The sequence below is a fragment of the Lutra lutra genome, chromosome 2, assembly GCF_902655055.1.
Source record: "Lutra lutra chromosome 2, mLutLut1.2, whole genome shotgun sequence".
Taxonomy (NCBI): domain Eukaryota; kingdom Metazoa; phylum Chordata; class Mammalia; order Carnivora; family Mustelidae; genus Lutra; species Lutra lutra.
The window spans coordinates 175,641,071-175,654,111 of record NC_062279.1 but is presented as its reverse complement, the minus strand read 5'-3'; the positions used below and the strand labels follow the sequence as shown (position 1 = coordinate 175,654,111).

General features: G+C 38.1%; 1 protein-coding gene across 3 annotated transcripts in view; it reads right to left on the bottom strand.

Moving 5' to 3' along the window:
• NSUN7 (NOP2/Sun RNA methyltransferase family member 7) overlaps nt 1-13,041 on the bottom strand; it is a 54,466-nt gene that overhangs the window by 38,897 nt on the left and 2,528 nt on the right. For all 3 annotated transcript variants that reach the window (XM_047719176.1, XM_047719177.1, XM_047719178.1), the window contains exons 3-4: nt 7,491-7,549; nt 6,748-6,878 (exon numbers count right to left, since the gene is read on the bottom strand). In XM_047719176.1, the coding sequence (XP_047575132.1) occupies nt 6,748-6,878; nt 7,491-7,549 (190 nt within the window). The remainder of the gene's footprint in view (nt 1-6,747; nt 6,879-7,490; nt 7,550-13,041) is intronic.

The window sequence follows — 13,041 nt, the reverse complement described above, 5'->3', positions numbered from 1 at the left end:
TAAGCAATAATAATGATATCCTGGGCCTCAAATGAAGGAAACTAATATATAATATAAAATTACACCTAATATATAGTGTGTCCCAGGAAACTTTACATCTATAAATAATGGCAAAAAGAATTATTCCCAATGTTTCCGTTAATTATTTTATGTAATTAGAAGTTTACTAGATTTCTAAATACATAAAGGAGTTACAGTTCTTTTACAGAAAAAAAGGAATAAAATCTTCATATTTATTCCTACAGAGCATTGGGAAAACGTAATTGAGAGAAAAAGTGGTTAGAAGGTAAACAGAAATATGTTTTAATGTAATTGGGTAATACATAAATACAAAAGAAAATATACAAATCACTTGCTTATGATAGAAGTTTTATTTTCTTTTTTCCATAAGGAACCATGAAGGTTATTTTGGATAAGTCAGTGATGGTTGATGATGTAGTGGAGAAATGCAATTTGCTAAGAATAAAATAACAAAGAGAAACCTATATATATATTTTAAAGATTTTATTTATTTATTTGTCAGAGAGAGAGAGGGAGAGAGAGCAAGCACAGACAGACAGAATGGCAGGCAGAGGCAGAGGGAGAAGCAGGCTCTCTGATGAGCAAGGAGCCCGATGTGGGACTCGATCCCAGGACGCTGGGATCATGACCTGAGCCGAAGGCAGCTGCTTAACCAACTGAGCCACCCAGGCGTCCTGAGAAACCTATATTTTAAGAATATCATGGCTCTGGGGCGCCTGGGTGGCTCAGTCGGTTAAGCGTTTGCCTTCATTTCAGGTCATGATCCTGAGGTCCTGGTATCAAGCCCCGCATCGGACCCCCTGCTCAGTGGGGAGTCTGTTTCTGCCTCTGCCCCTCCCCTCCCGTCATGCTCTCTCTCTCTCTCTCTCTCTCAAGTAAATAAATAAATAAAATCTTTGAAAAAAAGAAAAAGAAAAAATATCATGGCTCTGTCACAACCACTCATGTGAAAAAAGGCATATTTCCTAAAATTTTTGTGTTGCTCTCCTTAAGTTGGGGAATGTTATTCTGACGAGCAGCGGATCATGGCAGTTAACATGTACCTAGCTAATGGGAAGTTCTTGCTCTTGGTCAACATATTTAGCATACCAATGTTCCATCTACAGTAGAAACCTCGGTTTTGCATTCTAAGCACAGCTTCCCTTCTGGGAATAGAAATCCCTCTCTCCTGAGAAACGTTCCTCTCCTCCCTCCATTCCTATGACTTTCTTGGAAGGGATCCCTGACTGACTCAGTCTCCTTGGCCACCGCTGATTGGTAGCGAATGGGCACTTGACTCAAGGCAGGGTCAAACAATTTTTGGGTGTAGGAAGAGAGAATCAAGCCAGTCTTTCTAGTGTTGGTGCTGTAAGATGTAAAGCTCCTGAGTTGTCAGCAGCCAAGTTTCCCATTCTGGGAACAAAGGAAGAAAAGAATGAAGCCAAAGCACAGAGAGAAGCAGAGACTAGAGTCAGGGAATCTTGAGGATATTTAAGTCATAGGACTTAGTAGATGCATAGCCACATCACTGCCCTTCCTGCCATCTTGATGTTCAATCTTCCATGAAATATCTTAAATAAATTCTTTCTTTTGCCTACTCTTGTTTGAGTTGGGGTATGGTCAGTTGCCAGAATAGAATCCTAATACACCATTTTCCTTCAGTTTATTTTCTTATTTTTTAATTGATGTATAATTGACATACAATATCCTATTAGTTTCAGGTATATATCATAGTGAGTCAATATTTTTAGACATTATGAAATGATCCCCAAGTTAATTCTAGTTCATCTGTCACTGAAGTTATCAGAATATTACTGACTGTATTCCCTATATTGTATATTGCATACCCATGACTTATTTATTCTATAACTGGAAGTTTGTACATCTTAACCACCTTCCCCCATTTTGCTCACCCCAGCCCTCAGTGCTCTGGTAACCCACAGTTTGTTTCTTGGATCTATGAAACTATTTCTGTTTCGTTTGTTCATTTGTTTTTTAGATCCCACATACAAGTCAAATCATATGCTATTTGTCTTTCTCTGACTTATTTCACTTAGCATAACACACTCTAGGTCCATTCATGTAGTTGCAAATGGCAAGATTTCATTCCTTTTTTATGGTTGAGTTTTATGTATACATCCCATCTTCATCCATTTATCTATTCCTTCCGTATCTTGGCTATTGTAAATAATGCTGCCATGGGCACAGGGGTGCATATATCTCTTCAAATTGGTGTTTTCATTTTCATTGGATAAATATCCAGCAGTGACATTGCTGGATCCTATAATAGTTCTACTTTTACTCTTTGAGGACCCTCCGTACTGTCTTCCACAGTGGCTGCACTAATTTATATTCCCACCAACAGCGAATAGGGATTTGCTTTTCTCTACTTCTCCACATCTTGTCAACACTTGTTATTTTTCATCTTTTTGATAATAGCCAATCCGACAGGTGTCTGGTATCTCATGATGATTTTGAATTACATTTCCCTGGTAAGTATTGATGTTGAGCATCTTTTCACGTGCTGCTGGCCATCTAGATGCCTTCTTTGGAAAAATGTCTGTTCAAGTCCTTTCCCCCCTTTTTAATTGGTTGTGTTTTTTAATATTAAGTTGTGTGAGTTTTTTATATAGTTTGGACATTAACCCTTTGTTGGATGGATGATATGCAAATATCTTCTCCCATTCAGTAGGTTGCCGTTTTGTTTTGTTGGATTTCTTTGTCTGTGCAAAACCTATTTTATTTATTATTTTATTTTATTTATTTTAGCTTTTGTTAATTTATTTTAGCTTTTGTTGCCCTTGCCTGAGAAGACTGGTGCAAACGAATAATGCTGATGCCAAGGACTCACAGGCTGGGTTTTTTTCTAGGAGATTTATGGTTTCCAGTCTTAATATTCAAGTCTTTAATCCATTTCAAATTTATTTTTGTATCTTGTATATATGTGGTTCTCTTTAAGCATAAATTGAATATTTTCTTTTTCTAAGATTTTATTTATTTATTTGAGAGAGAGAGAGAAGGAGGGCACACATGTGAGTCAAGGGAGGGGCAGAGGGAGAGGGAGAGAATCCCAAAGAGACTCCATGCCGAGCACAGAGCCCAACAGGGGGCTCCATCCCACTATGCCAAGATCACAACCCCAGCAGAACCCATGAGTCAGACACTCAACCAACTGAGATACCCAGGCACCCCTAACTAGAATATTTTCTCAATGCCAAAGGATAATCTTCAGTCAATTACTTGAATTTCTCATACAAATATAAAATCAGACATCAGACTGTTTCAGAATGTTTCAGAACATTTGCTAATTAAGCAAAATAGTCTAAGAGTTTCCAAAGAAGAGGTGGAAAGATTATGAGATATTAAAACCCATGAATAAGTATTTAGGGACCATTTTGACAAATGAGAAACTGGAATATTATAGGGAATGAGAGAATTGGGGAAGACTAGAAAAGAGACATATCTGAACAAATGTAATACATCCCTGTTTCAGTAAAGTACCTGCTTGGTTTTAACATTTTAAAAAATTATTCAATATAAATGACCTTATCACTTTAATAGAATAAAAAAGAAAAGAAATTATCATTCAGCCTTCCAAAATTCTGATCTCTGTTTTCTTAGTGAGACTACCATTTTCCTCTTGGGCTGCTCCCCTTCCTATACTGCAGTTGGAAAGTACCTCTAGGCATAAAGCCAGGATTATTCTAACGCTCATCTCATTTGTTTTCATTCTCTCAGGGATCAAGTTTCTGTGCTGTGTCTTGTCTAATGCCCAAATCTTTGCCTCATATATTTTGTCCAGTTTTCTAGATGATACAGCAAGACATAAGTTCAAGACACTCTCTTATGACCAAATAATTACATTTTTAAAATACTGTTCTACCTGTCATATAGAAGAGATTGTGGGAAAGTATGAGTTATAGGCAGGGAAATCAACAAGGAAGCTGGTGTAGCAAGATGGTGGCTTGACTCTGGAAGGTAGTAGTGGAAATGGGAAGTAGACAGATGAAGCATGTTTTCCAGGTGGAGTTACCACACGAGGTATAGTATGGGCAAAGGAAAGGGGAGACAAGAAATATCAAGGTTGATGTCCAGGTTGACGTTGGTGCCATAATTTAATGTGGAAGGCTTCAGGAGGAATAGTTTTGGGTGGTGTGGATGGAGGGACTACTAACTCTTTCCCGTCCTGCTCCATCTCTAGTCTTTCGCTGCTCATCTCCAATTCTGCCTCACAAAAGTCCAACACATTATTTGGTACGAACTGATGTTTGGACTAGTGTGAGGGCATGGAGAGTGAGGGAGGACATGGCTATGGTATCTTTTTATTGAACCCATGCACATAGTATTAAAAACATAATTGATTTATACAAGGGATGAGTTCTTAAGGACCCTGCATATGTTCAAAATGGTAATAGGTATCATCCTAGATTGGATCACTAAAGCCATGAACAAATAAAAGGAAAAGACACAAGTTGGTACATAGCGTATAAAACACAAGGATCTCTGGGAAAGACAATAACAACAAAGATCAAACAGAATTTTCATAAGAAGGAAATCATTCTTACTGGGTTTCTTGCTAAATAATTACTTCTACCACCTCTTAAAACTGGTTTTCATCCTCTCAGTAGAAACATACTAAGGTATACTTCAAGTGTGCAATGACTCTGCTTCCCTGGAGACAACAGCACCCAGCCCCAGACCCGAGATCTACAGAGGTTGATCGAGAGATTCCTACTCTATTAGCCATGAGGGACTGGCCCAAAGGAATGCACCCAGACCGTACGGAGCCAAATTCCTGGGAAACCTAGAATTTGGAATTGGAGTATGGAGATGATTAAAACAAGTTAGTCTATATGAAGAAACTTAAACACAACTGTAACACATAAGCTCAGGAACTGGGATTCAGGAATCCTCGGACAGTAGTATCTTCTGGCTCCTTTGGCCTCCTGAGCCATGGCCCTTGCTTGTCCTATTCACTGCCTTGCTAGCGTTCAGCTAAAAATCTGCTGATGATGAAAGCATAGTCTGGTCTTTCTTATTTGGTTAGAGGCCCGTGGCTTTCCTGGCTGACTCAGGCGAACCTCCATTCTCCTTAGGCTCATGGAGACTAGCTGGGACTTCGACCAGTGTCTCTTGAGTCCTGACTAAGTCAAAAAGAAACTGAGGGAAGCTCAGCAAAGCTGAAACTCCAAGCCTGTCCCACAGCATATCGCCCCACCAATTCTCTCTGATGTATCTGGATGCCTGCCCCGGGAGGCAGGTTGCCCAGGAGTGGGATGGGCAGTCAGGTGGTTTCCCGGAAACCCACACAGGAAACAGGGTGAGTCTTACCCATCTAACACAGAGGGGAGATACCTCTGATTGTTTTTGCTCTTCTCCATCTTATAATTTCTTACGGCTACAGCTAACAGGAGATGTGACTATGTCTTAACTTCAATCTTCCAGAGGACTTCAGCAAGACCTCACTGTCCTAAGTGGAAGGAGCAATAGCTTAGAAATGGTTAACACTGGGACTCCGGGGTCAGCCTTCCTGACTTTGAATTCTGGCCACTCCCTTCTTGGATCTATGGCCTTTGGTAGGTTCCCGTGACCTGTGTGTGCCTCAGTTTTTCCATGTATTAAAATACAGCTTGCTAACAGTATTCTCTTCAGAGGGTTTTATTAAAGGGCTCCTGACAAGTGATTGATGCATATTAAGTGTTCAGTAACTGTCAGTTATTATTATCACTCCATTACCTTAGTCCTCTGGCCTCATAATCTAAATGAAATTGCTTGAATTTCCCATAACAACATAAAAACAAATGCCATACTGGTAACTGTTTCAGATTATTCACTAGGGAAAACTCTTCCTACAAGACTGTTTTTTGTTTTTGTTGCTATATTCTGCTTTCCATTAAGGTTCAACAACAGGATAACAAAAGCCCTAAAAGTAACATTTAACATTTATTGACCATTTATTATGTGTGTGGTTCTAAGCTAAGCATTTCATATCCATTAGTTTTTTTTTTTTTAAAGATTTTATTTTTATTTATTTGACAGAGAGATCACAAGCAGGCAGAGAGGCAGGCAGAGAGAGGAGGAAGCAGGCTCCCTGCCGAGCAGAGAGCCAGATGCGGGGCTCGATCCCAGGACCCTGAGATCATGACCTGAGCCGAAGGCAGCGGCTTAACCCACTGAGCCACCCAGGCGCCCCTCATATCCATTAGTTTAATTAATTTTCCCAACCACCTTTTTAGGTAGGTACTATTATTTTCTCCATAGTAGGTTTTTGCCAAGATTTAAGCTAAAAAGAAAACAAACTTAAAACTTAACAGTTTGTTCTTAACTACATAGAAGTTGCGTTTTTTTTCTGTTTGTTTGTTTGTTTGTTTGTTTGTTTTAAATTTGGCAAAGTAGTGGGTTCTTCTGTTGGAGAGCTATAAACAGAGCTAGGTCAATAAATAATAGCTGTTTCAAATGACGTTTAACTTTTGTATGTGCTAAAACATTATTAGGAATTTTTCATGTTTTTTTTAAATACTTACAAGCTGGATCTTACAATTCAAGCTTTCAAAACAACTTGATTTTAAACAGAATATTTAACCTGTTCAAGATTGTTTGTAAAGGAACTTGAGAAACATGAACTTTTATTTTTTTCCTCTATAAATGTTTGACACTTATCTATACATTATATGGTATACAATTTTACCAGTGAAAATACTAATAATTATTTCATATAAAATATCCTTTGCACTTTATAACAATTACCTGTTAAGAAGGTTCTCTACTTCTTGAACTTCTGCTATGGGCTCTTCATTATCAGAGAAAAGACGAGCTTGAAATTTTCTATCTTGGAAATCATACAGCATCACAATAATAAGACTGCTCAAATGATCTGGCTACCAAGGGGAAAGACACATAAAGGAAAGTGTACAATTTTCCATTCCACTATTTTTTCACAAGAGAGCAGAAATATGACAATTTTTATATAGTCTGGTTGTACTGGGAGATAGAGAAGGACTTCCAAATGGAAAAAAAAATCCAGTAAAAAAAAATAAACCTTTTTATTTTTATTTTTTTTATTTTTATTTTTTTATTTTTTTAAAAAATAAACCTTTTTAAAAGACAATTTTTGCTATGTTCATCACGAAGAAAGGACTAGGATCAGAATTAGAGGTAGGAAAGAGTTCAGGATGTGTTTTTTTTTTTTAAGATTTTATTTATTTATTTGACAGGGAGAGATCACAAACAGGCAGAGAAGCAGGCAGAGAGAGAGAGAGAGAGGAGGAAGCAGGCTCCCTGCAGAGCAGAGAGCCTGATGCGGGGCTTGATCCCAGGACCCTGAGATCATGACCCGAGTTGAAGGCAGAGGCTTTAACCCACTGAGCCACCCAGGCGCCCCTCAGGATGTGTTTTGAAGCAAACTAGTTTTGATTTAAATCTAAAGGCTTTTTAGTACTTTCTAAATAACAATCATGAGACAGCTAATTATATAAAGCTTGTCTACTTACTATTGTGGTACTTGGGAAGATATAGCTGTCTATTAACATAGTTTCCAAAATATCTTGAACTGTAAGACAAGGAAAATGTCTGTTACTGAAAATATCAAAACTGAAAATGAAAACTTTAGAATCAAAATACACTTTAGACAATACAACCCCTTTATCTTCCTGTCTAAAATTCACCTCAACTCTTGACAAAGACTTAGATTACAATTACATGATGAATACTTGGCATCTTTATGAATCCTGGACTCTTAGGACCCAGGCTCCAAATGAAATCCTAGTTAAAGGAACATTATCAGAATAGCTAAAGTAATAATAAAGGAATTCCAGCCTTTAATTTATGTCCTTTGAAAAACATTAAAAGGATACAATTTAAATGTCTTATCATTTTTAATGTATCACTGGATTCGATTTGCTAATATCTTATTTAGGAGTTTTGTCCTATATTTATGCTCATGAGGCATATTGGTCTGTCATTTTCCTTTTTCGTAATATTCTTGTCAATGTTGGAATCAGGGTTATGCTGGCTTTGTAAAGTGGGAAGCGTTCCCTCTTCCTATAGTCTTTTGAAGAGTTTGTGTTAGATCAATATTACTTCTTACTGAAATATTTGGTAGGACTCACTAGTGAAGACATTAATAACATTTCATCTTAAGTCCCAAATGACAAGGAGTTAGCCATGGCACGATCTGAGAGGAGAGAGCACTGCGTGCAGAGAGAGAATTGCAAAGGTACTAGGTGGAAACAAGTGGATACGTTGAAAAAACTCCACACAATGCAGTTACAACTCCTTAAACTATACACACATCATGTGACAAATGCTTTAGTCAGTTGAGCAGAAACCTAGGCTAGCTAGCTTCAATTCATTCAACCTACTATATGCACAGCACACCCTGCATTTGTTTTTATTTGGGAGGTGGGAAAACTAAAAAGAAGTCACTGATGGGAGCACAGACTCCAGTTTCCAGAGGAAATCCTTTGGAAATCATGATCCATATTTGAACCACCAATTATGGCTGCATTATACAAGGCAATAATATCCTCATTTCACTTACTAGGAAAATAAGCTTTAGTTTTATAAACTAAATACTTGCAAAGCAATTCCTAGCTACTTCATAGGTTTTCAGCATGGGTCCCAATTTTTATCACAGAAAATATAGTCATCATAGGAATGAAGGCATCCTAAGGAAGCAGATCCACCCAGGTCACAGAATTTTGAACAATGGAGATGCTTAACTCCTAAGAAATAGGAGAGGCAGAATGAGAGAATGATGATTTTGTCAACACTGTGTTTTTCCTTTGGGGGCTCTTGTCAAAACTGATAGCATCTCTGGGCTGCCTTTGATACTGTGGGGAACACATTACCTTTGCGTATCTACATTTTACATAACATGCACACATAGTGATATCAACATTAATAGTAACTGTATACTTTAGATAGTGCTTTCTATGTGCTACACCTTGTTCTAAGTGCGGTCTATATATTCATTGAACTCTCATAACAACCCTGTGAACTAGCTATCATTATGATCCCAATTTTATAGATTAGGAAATGAGGAAAAGAATGGTTAAGTAAGATGTTTGTAGTCACACAGCAAGTGGCAAATCGGGGATTCAAACCCAGACAGTCTGGCATCAAAGTACACGTTCTTTACCACAACAATATTATGCTGCCTTTCTTCGTCTTCCTCTTAATAACAAACCGGAGTGGCCAAATAAAACACTTTCTGCCAATAACTAATTTGAGTTATCAGGATTTACTTGGAGATTGTAAACCTTGCCTACCCTACCTAGTTGGGCACAATAACTTGAATATTATTCCCTGTTCCCCACTAATTAACAGCTGTTCTCTTTAGTCTGTTGAAGAGAACTCGTAATCGCCATTGCTCAGGTTTTCAACATGGAGGTCTCTTCTGTCTGCCTGTGTGTCTCCAGGACGTGCAGGAGAGAGGTCTACACTTCAGCTGAGTCATGGATTAGATGAGAAGTCTCTAAGTCAGTAGTAAAGTTTCTGCAAGCCACCTGGCTGGGGGTCTAAAGCCATGTCCCCAGACACCTTTTTTTCCCCTCTCTCTGTTGGTTCCCAAATCAAGTATAAAGGAGGAGGGCTATTTATTGTACCCCTAAAATTCACATTGACCACCCTTCATCCCTCCCATTCTGGAAGAAAGGTGAAAGAAACTCCTTCTTTTGACTCTCCTCTAGGTTCTCCCTCTTTATTTTTATTATGTTTTCATAGAGTTTCCTTCATGTGAGGGATCTCTAGAATCTTCACTTCAAGAATATCAAATGTAATTCTACAATACAGATAGATGCAGTCTGTGTGTATGTGGAAGGAGGGAAACAAAATTGTTTAAGTCTTTTTTGGCAAAACAGGGAAAGGAAGCTGGCATCACCAAATATAAAATCATTATACAATTAAAATAAAATAACATGGGACCATGAAAAACTAGGATTAGGGATAGGGTTGCTATTCTACCACCCCTTCCAACCAGAAGAAATACTTCCTCTTTTTAACCATCTTCCTGCAAGTTCCTTACCAGATCATTTAATCTCTTCTTGAGCTTCCCTCAATTTTTCATCTGCAAAATGAGAATCTTGCAACCCAAAGGACTGGTATATCAAATGACATAAACTTTTTTGAATTACAAAGAGCTATGCAAATATATTATTATTGTCATTCAAGAAAACTTACATGAAACCAGAGCTTATGGGGTTATTGTTCTAGACAATTTTCCTAATGAATCACTATGCAGTCAAGATTTAACCCAGCAGGTAGCTGGGTGAGCCTGGGTGGCTCAGTCCTCAAGCCTCTGACTCATTTTTTTTTTTTTAAGATTTTATTTATGGGCACCTGGGTGGCTCAGTGGGTTAAGCCGCTGCCTTCGGCTCAGGTCATGATCTCAGGGTCCTGGGATCGAGGCCCGCATCGGGCTCTCTGCTCAGCAGGGAGCCTGCTTCCCTCTCTCTCTCTCTCTGCCTGCCTCTCTGTCTACTTGTGATCTCTCTCTGTCAAATAAATAAAATAAAATCTTAAAAAAAAAGATTTTATTTATTTATTTGTCAGAGAACATGCACAAGCAGGGGGAGTAGCAGGCAAAGGGAGAAGCAGGCTCCCCGTGCAGGAAGACTGATGTGGGACTACATCCCAGTACTCTGGGATCATGACCTGAGTCAATGGCAGATGCTTAACCAACTGATCCACTCAGGCGTCCCAAGCCTCGGACTCTTGATTTCACTTCAGGTCCTCATCTCAGGGTTGTGGGATCAAGCCTTAGCCCTGCATCAGGCTCCGCACTCACTAGGGAATGTACTTCTCGCCCTCTGCTCCTCCCCCACTTGCACATGTGCACACAGCCTTGCTATCTCTCTCTCAAATGAATAAATAAAATAAAATCTTTAAAAAAATAAAAAGAATTAATTCAGCAGGCCTGGGTGGCCAAACCCTGAACATTTCAAGGAAAGAACTGTCCCTGCAACCTCCTGGGAGATCACCTCTATAAGCCTTTGGAATAGCTTGCCTGACCAAAGTGTCCTAGTTTACCTGGGCATTGGGAACACGATATCAGCGTGACCTCTGGAAGAGCTCGAGACTGAGTAAGGTCAGCCACAAGAGCACTCCTGTCTACACGACTGACCCAGTAAACACCCTGGACAGCGAGGCTTGGGTGAGCTTCCCCGTATACTGCCTTCCACACACTACAGTGCTTCATTCGTGCTGTCATACATTGTTCTTAAGGGAATTAAGCATTGCCCATGGACTGGAAAAGGACAATAGGAATCTTGTGCCAGGTCTCTCCTGGACCGTGTTCTATGCACCTTTTTCTGGTGTTGATTTTAAATAACCTTCACCGTAATAAACTACAACCATGAGCTTTGCTGAGTTCTGTGAGTCCTTCCAGTGAATCGCTGACCCCGAGGGTGGTCTTGGGCTCCCCATCTACGGTTACTAATTCCCAAAGCCATAACCAAACCATACATTGAGCATTTCTTAGGTTTTTCACTGACAGGTTTAGAAGATTGTGAAATGAGCTGGTCAATGCCATAGTCAGTTCCTGGGACTGAAAGTTCACTAACTACTGTATATACCCAGACAGGCTGGAGAAAGAATTAAGCCAGCGATAAGGTCAACAATTTCAGGGAAATCTTTTTCTTCGAGTGTTCTTTTTTCTTTAATTGTGGTTCATTAGTTTATTTCTTAAGAAATCGTTTTCCAGATTTTCTTCTTTTTTAGTTATTAGAATTCCTTGAAACATCCAGAGATTCTTTAAAAAAAGCAAATTAGCTGCTAGTACTCTATTCTTTGATAGAAATAAAACTTAAAAGGAATAGGCTATTCTTTATTCCCTTCTTTAGCAGAAAATTGACTTTGGGGCTATTTAGTAAAGCAGGAGTAGAGTTTGTCTTCATCTTAAAAAAGCATACTGAACTCTTTCAACCTTTAAAAGCTAATCAGGTAAATACACTCTCTGGTTTGAAAGAGCTTATACACAAAGGACATCAACAAAAGAGCAAACAATAAAACTGAAAAACAACACAACCAAAGGAATATACTTAACACTTATGTAATTAAGGACTTTTCTCGTCATTTATTTCCTTCTCCTTGTACTGCCACACGGAAAAAAAAAAGGTAATATGATCTAATTACCTATTCACCAAATTCACCAATAAAAGGGACCATTACCCAAGCTCTCTTTAGTTTGTACATTAACCTTTTCAGCATTATTGCTCCTAAAAACCAGAGAGAAGAAAATCCAGAATTTTCTTTTCTGAACTGTGAGTCCCTGAACCTACACTGTGCAAGCCAAAAATGAGTTTATAAAATATCACGTGAAAATATTGGTAGAACACTGATAATACAGAAGATAAAAGTGAAATGCACAGAGCATCCCATATTTTAAAGCAAATGCCAAGCTCTTAATTATCTTGGAAATCTAATGCATTTAGAAATTCTGGTTCTATTCTATTTGAATATTCAGAAATTATTAAGATAATAATTTTAGCAAGATAGTATTATTATAAGAATATAATATTTGTACCAAGTAAACAATCAAAGACCTTTAGTATTTGAACCTACATTAGAATTAGAATTTTAAAAATGAACATCAAGCAAAAGCAGGTTTGTAAAGGCCTATGACAATACTTTATCTGAATGGGATTCTCTGGGTCACTAAAAAATATCAAATAGTCACAAGTCCCTTTCATAAAACAGAAATAAAGACCAAGAAAAAGAAAAAGATAATGTAGTACATATATCACTACAGCATGACCATCTAGTTAATGTGTTGATTTTACATAGAATAATTTCAGGGTTTTAGTACTGATTTCTAAAGGTAGGATTCAATATTCTATTAGGAAAACTGTCTATAGTAGAATTTTGGCATTAACATTAAATACCAACTAATTAACATAGATGCCCAGTCTGCCTTTCACTGTTGCAAGGAAAGAATGTAAAAATGTTCATTGGGCTCATTATTTAAAGTGCAACAGCTTGGTCTTTAAAACTACATTTTTTTCTTTTCTTTTTTTTTTTTTTTTTTTAATCTGACAGAGAGAG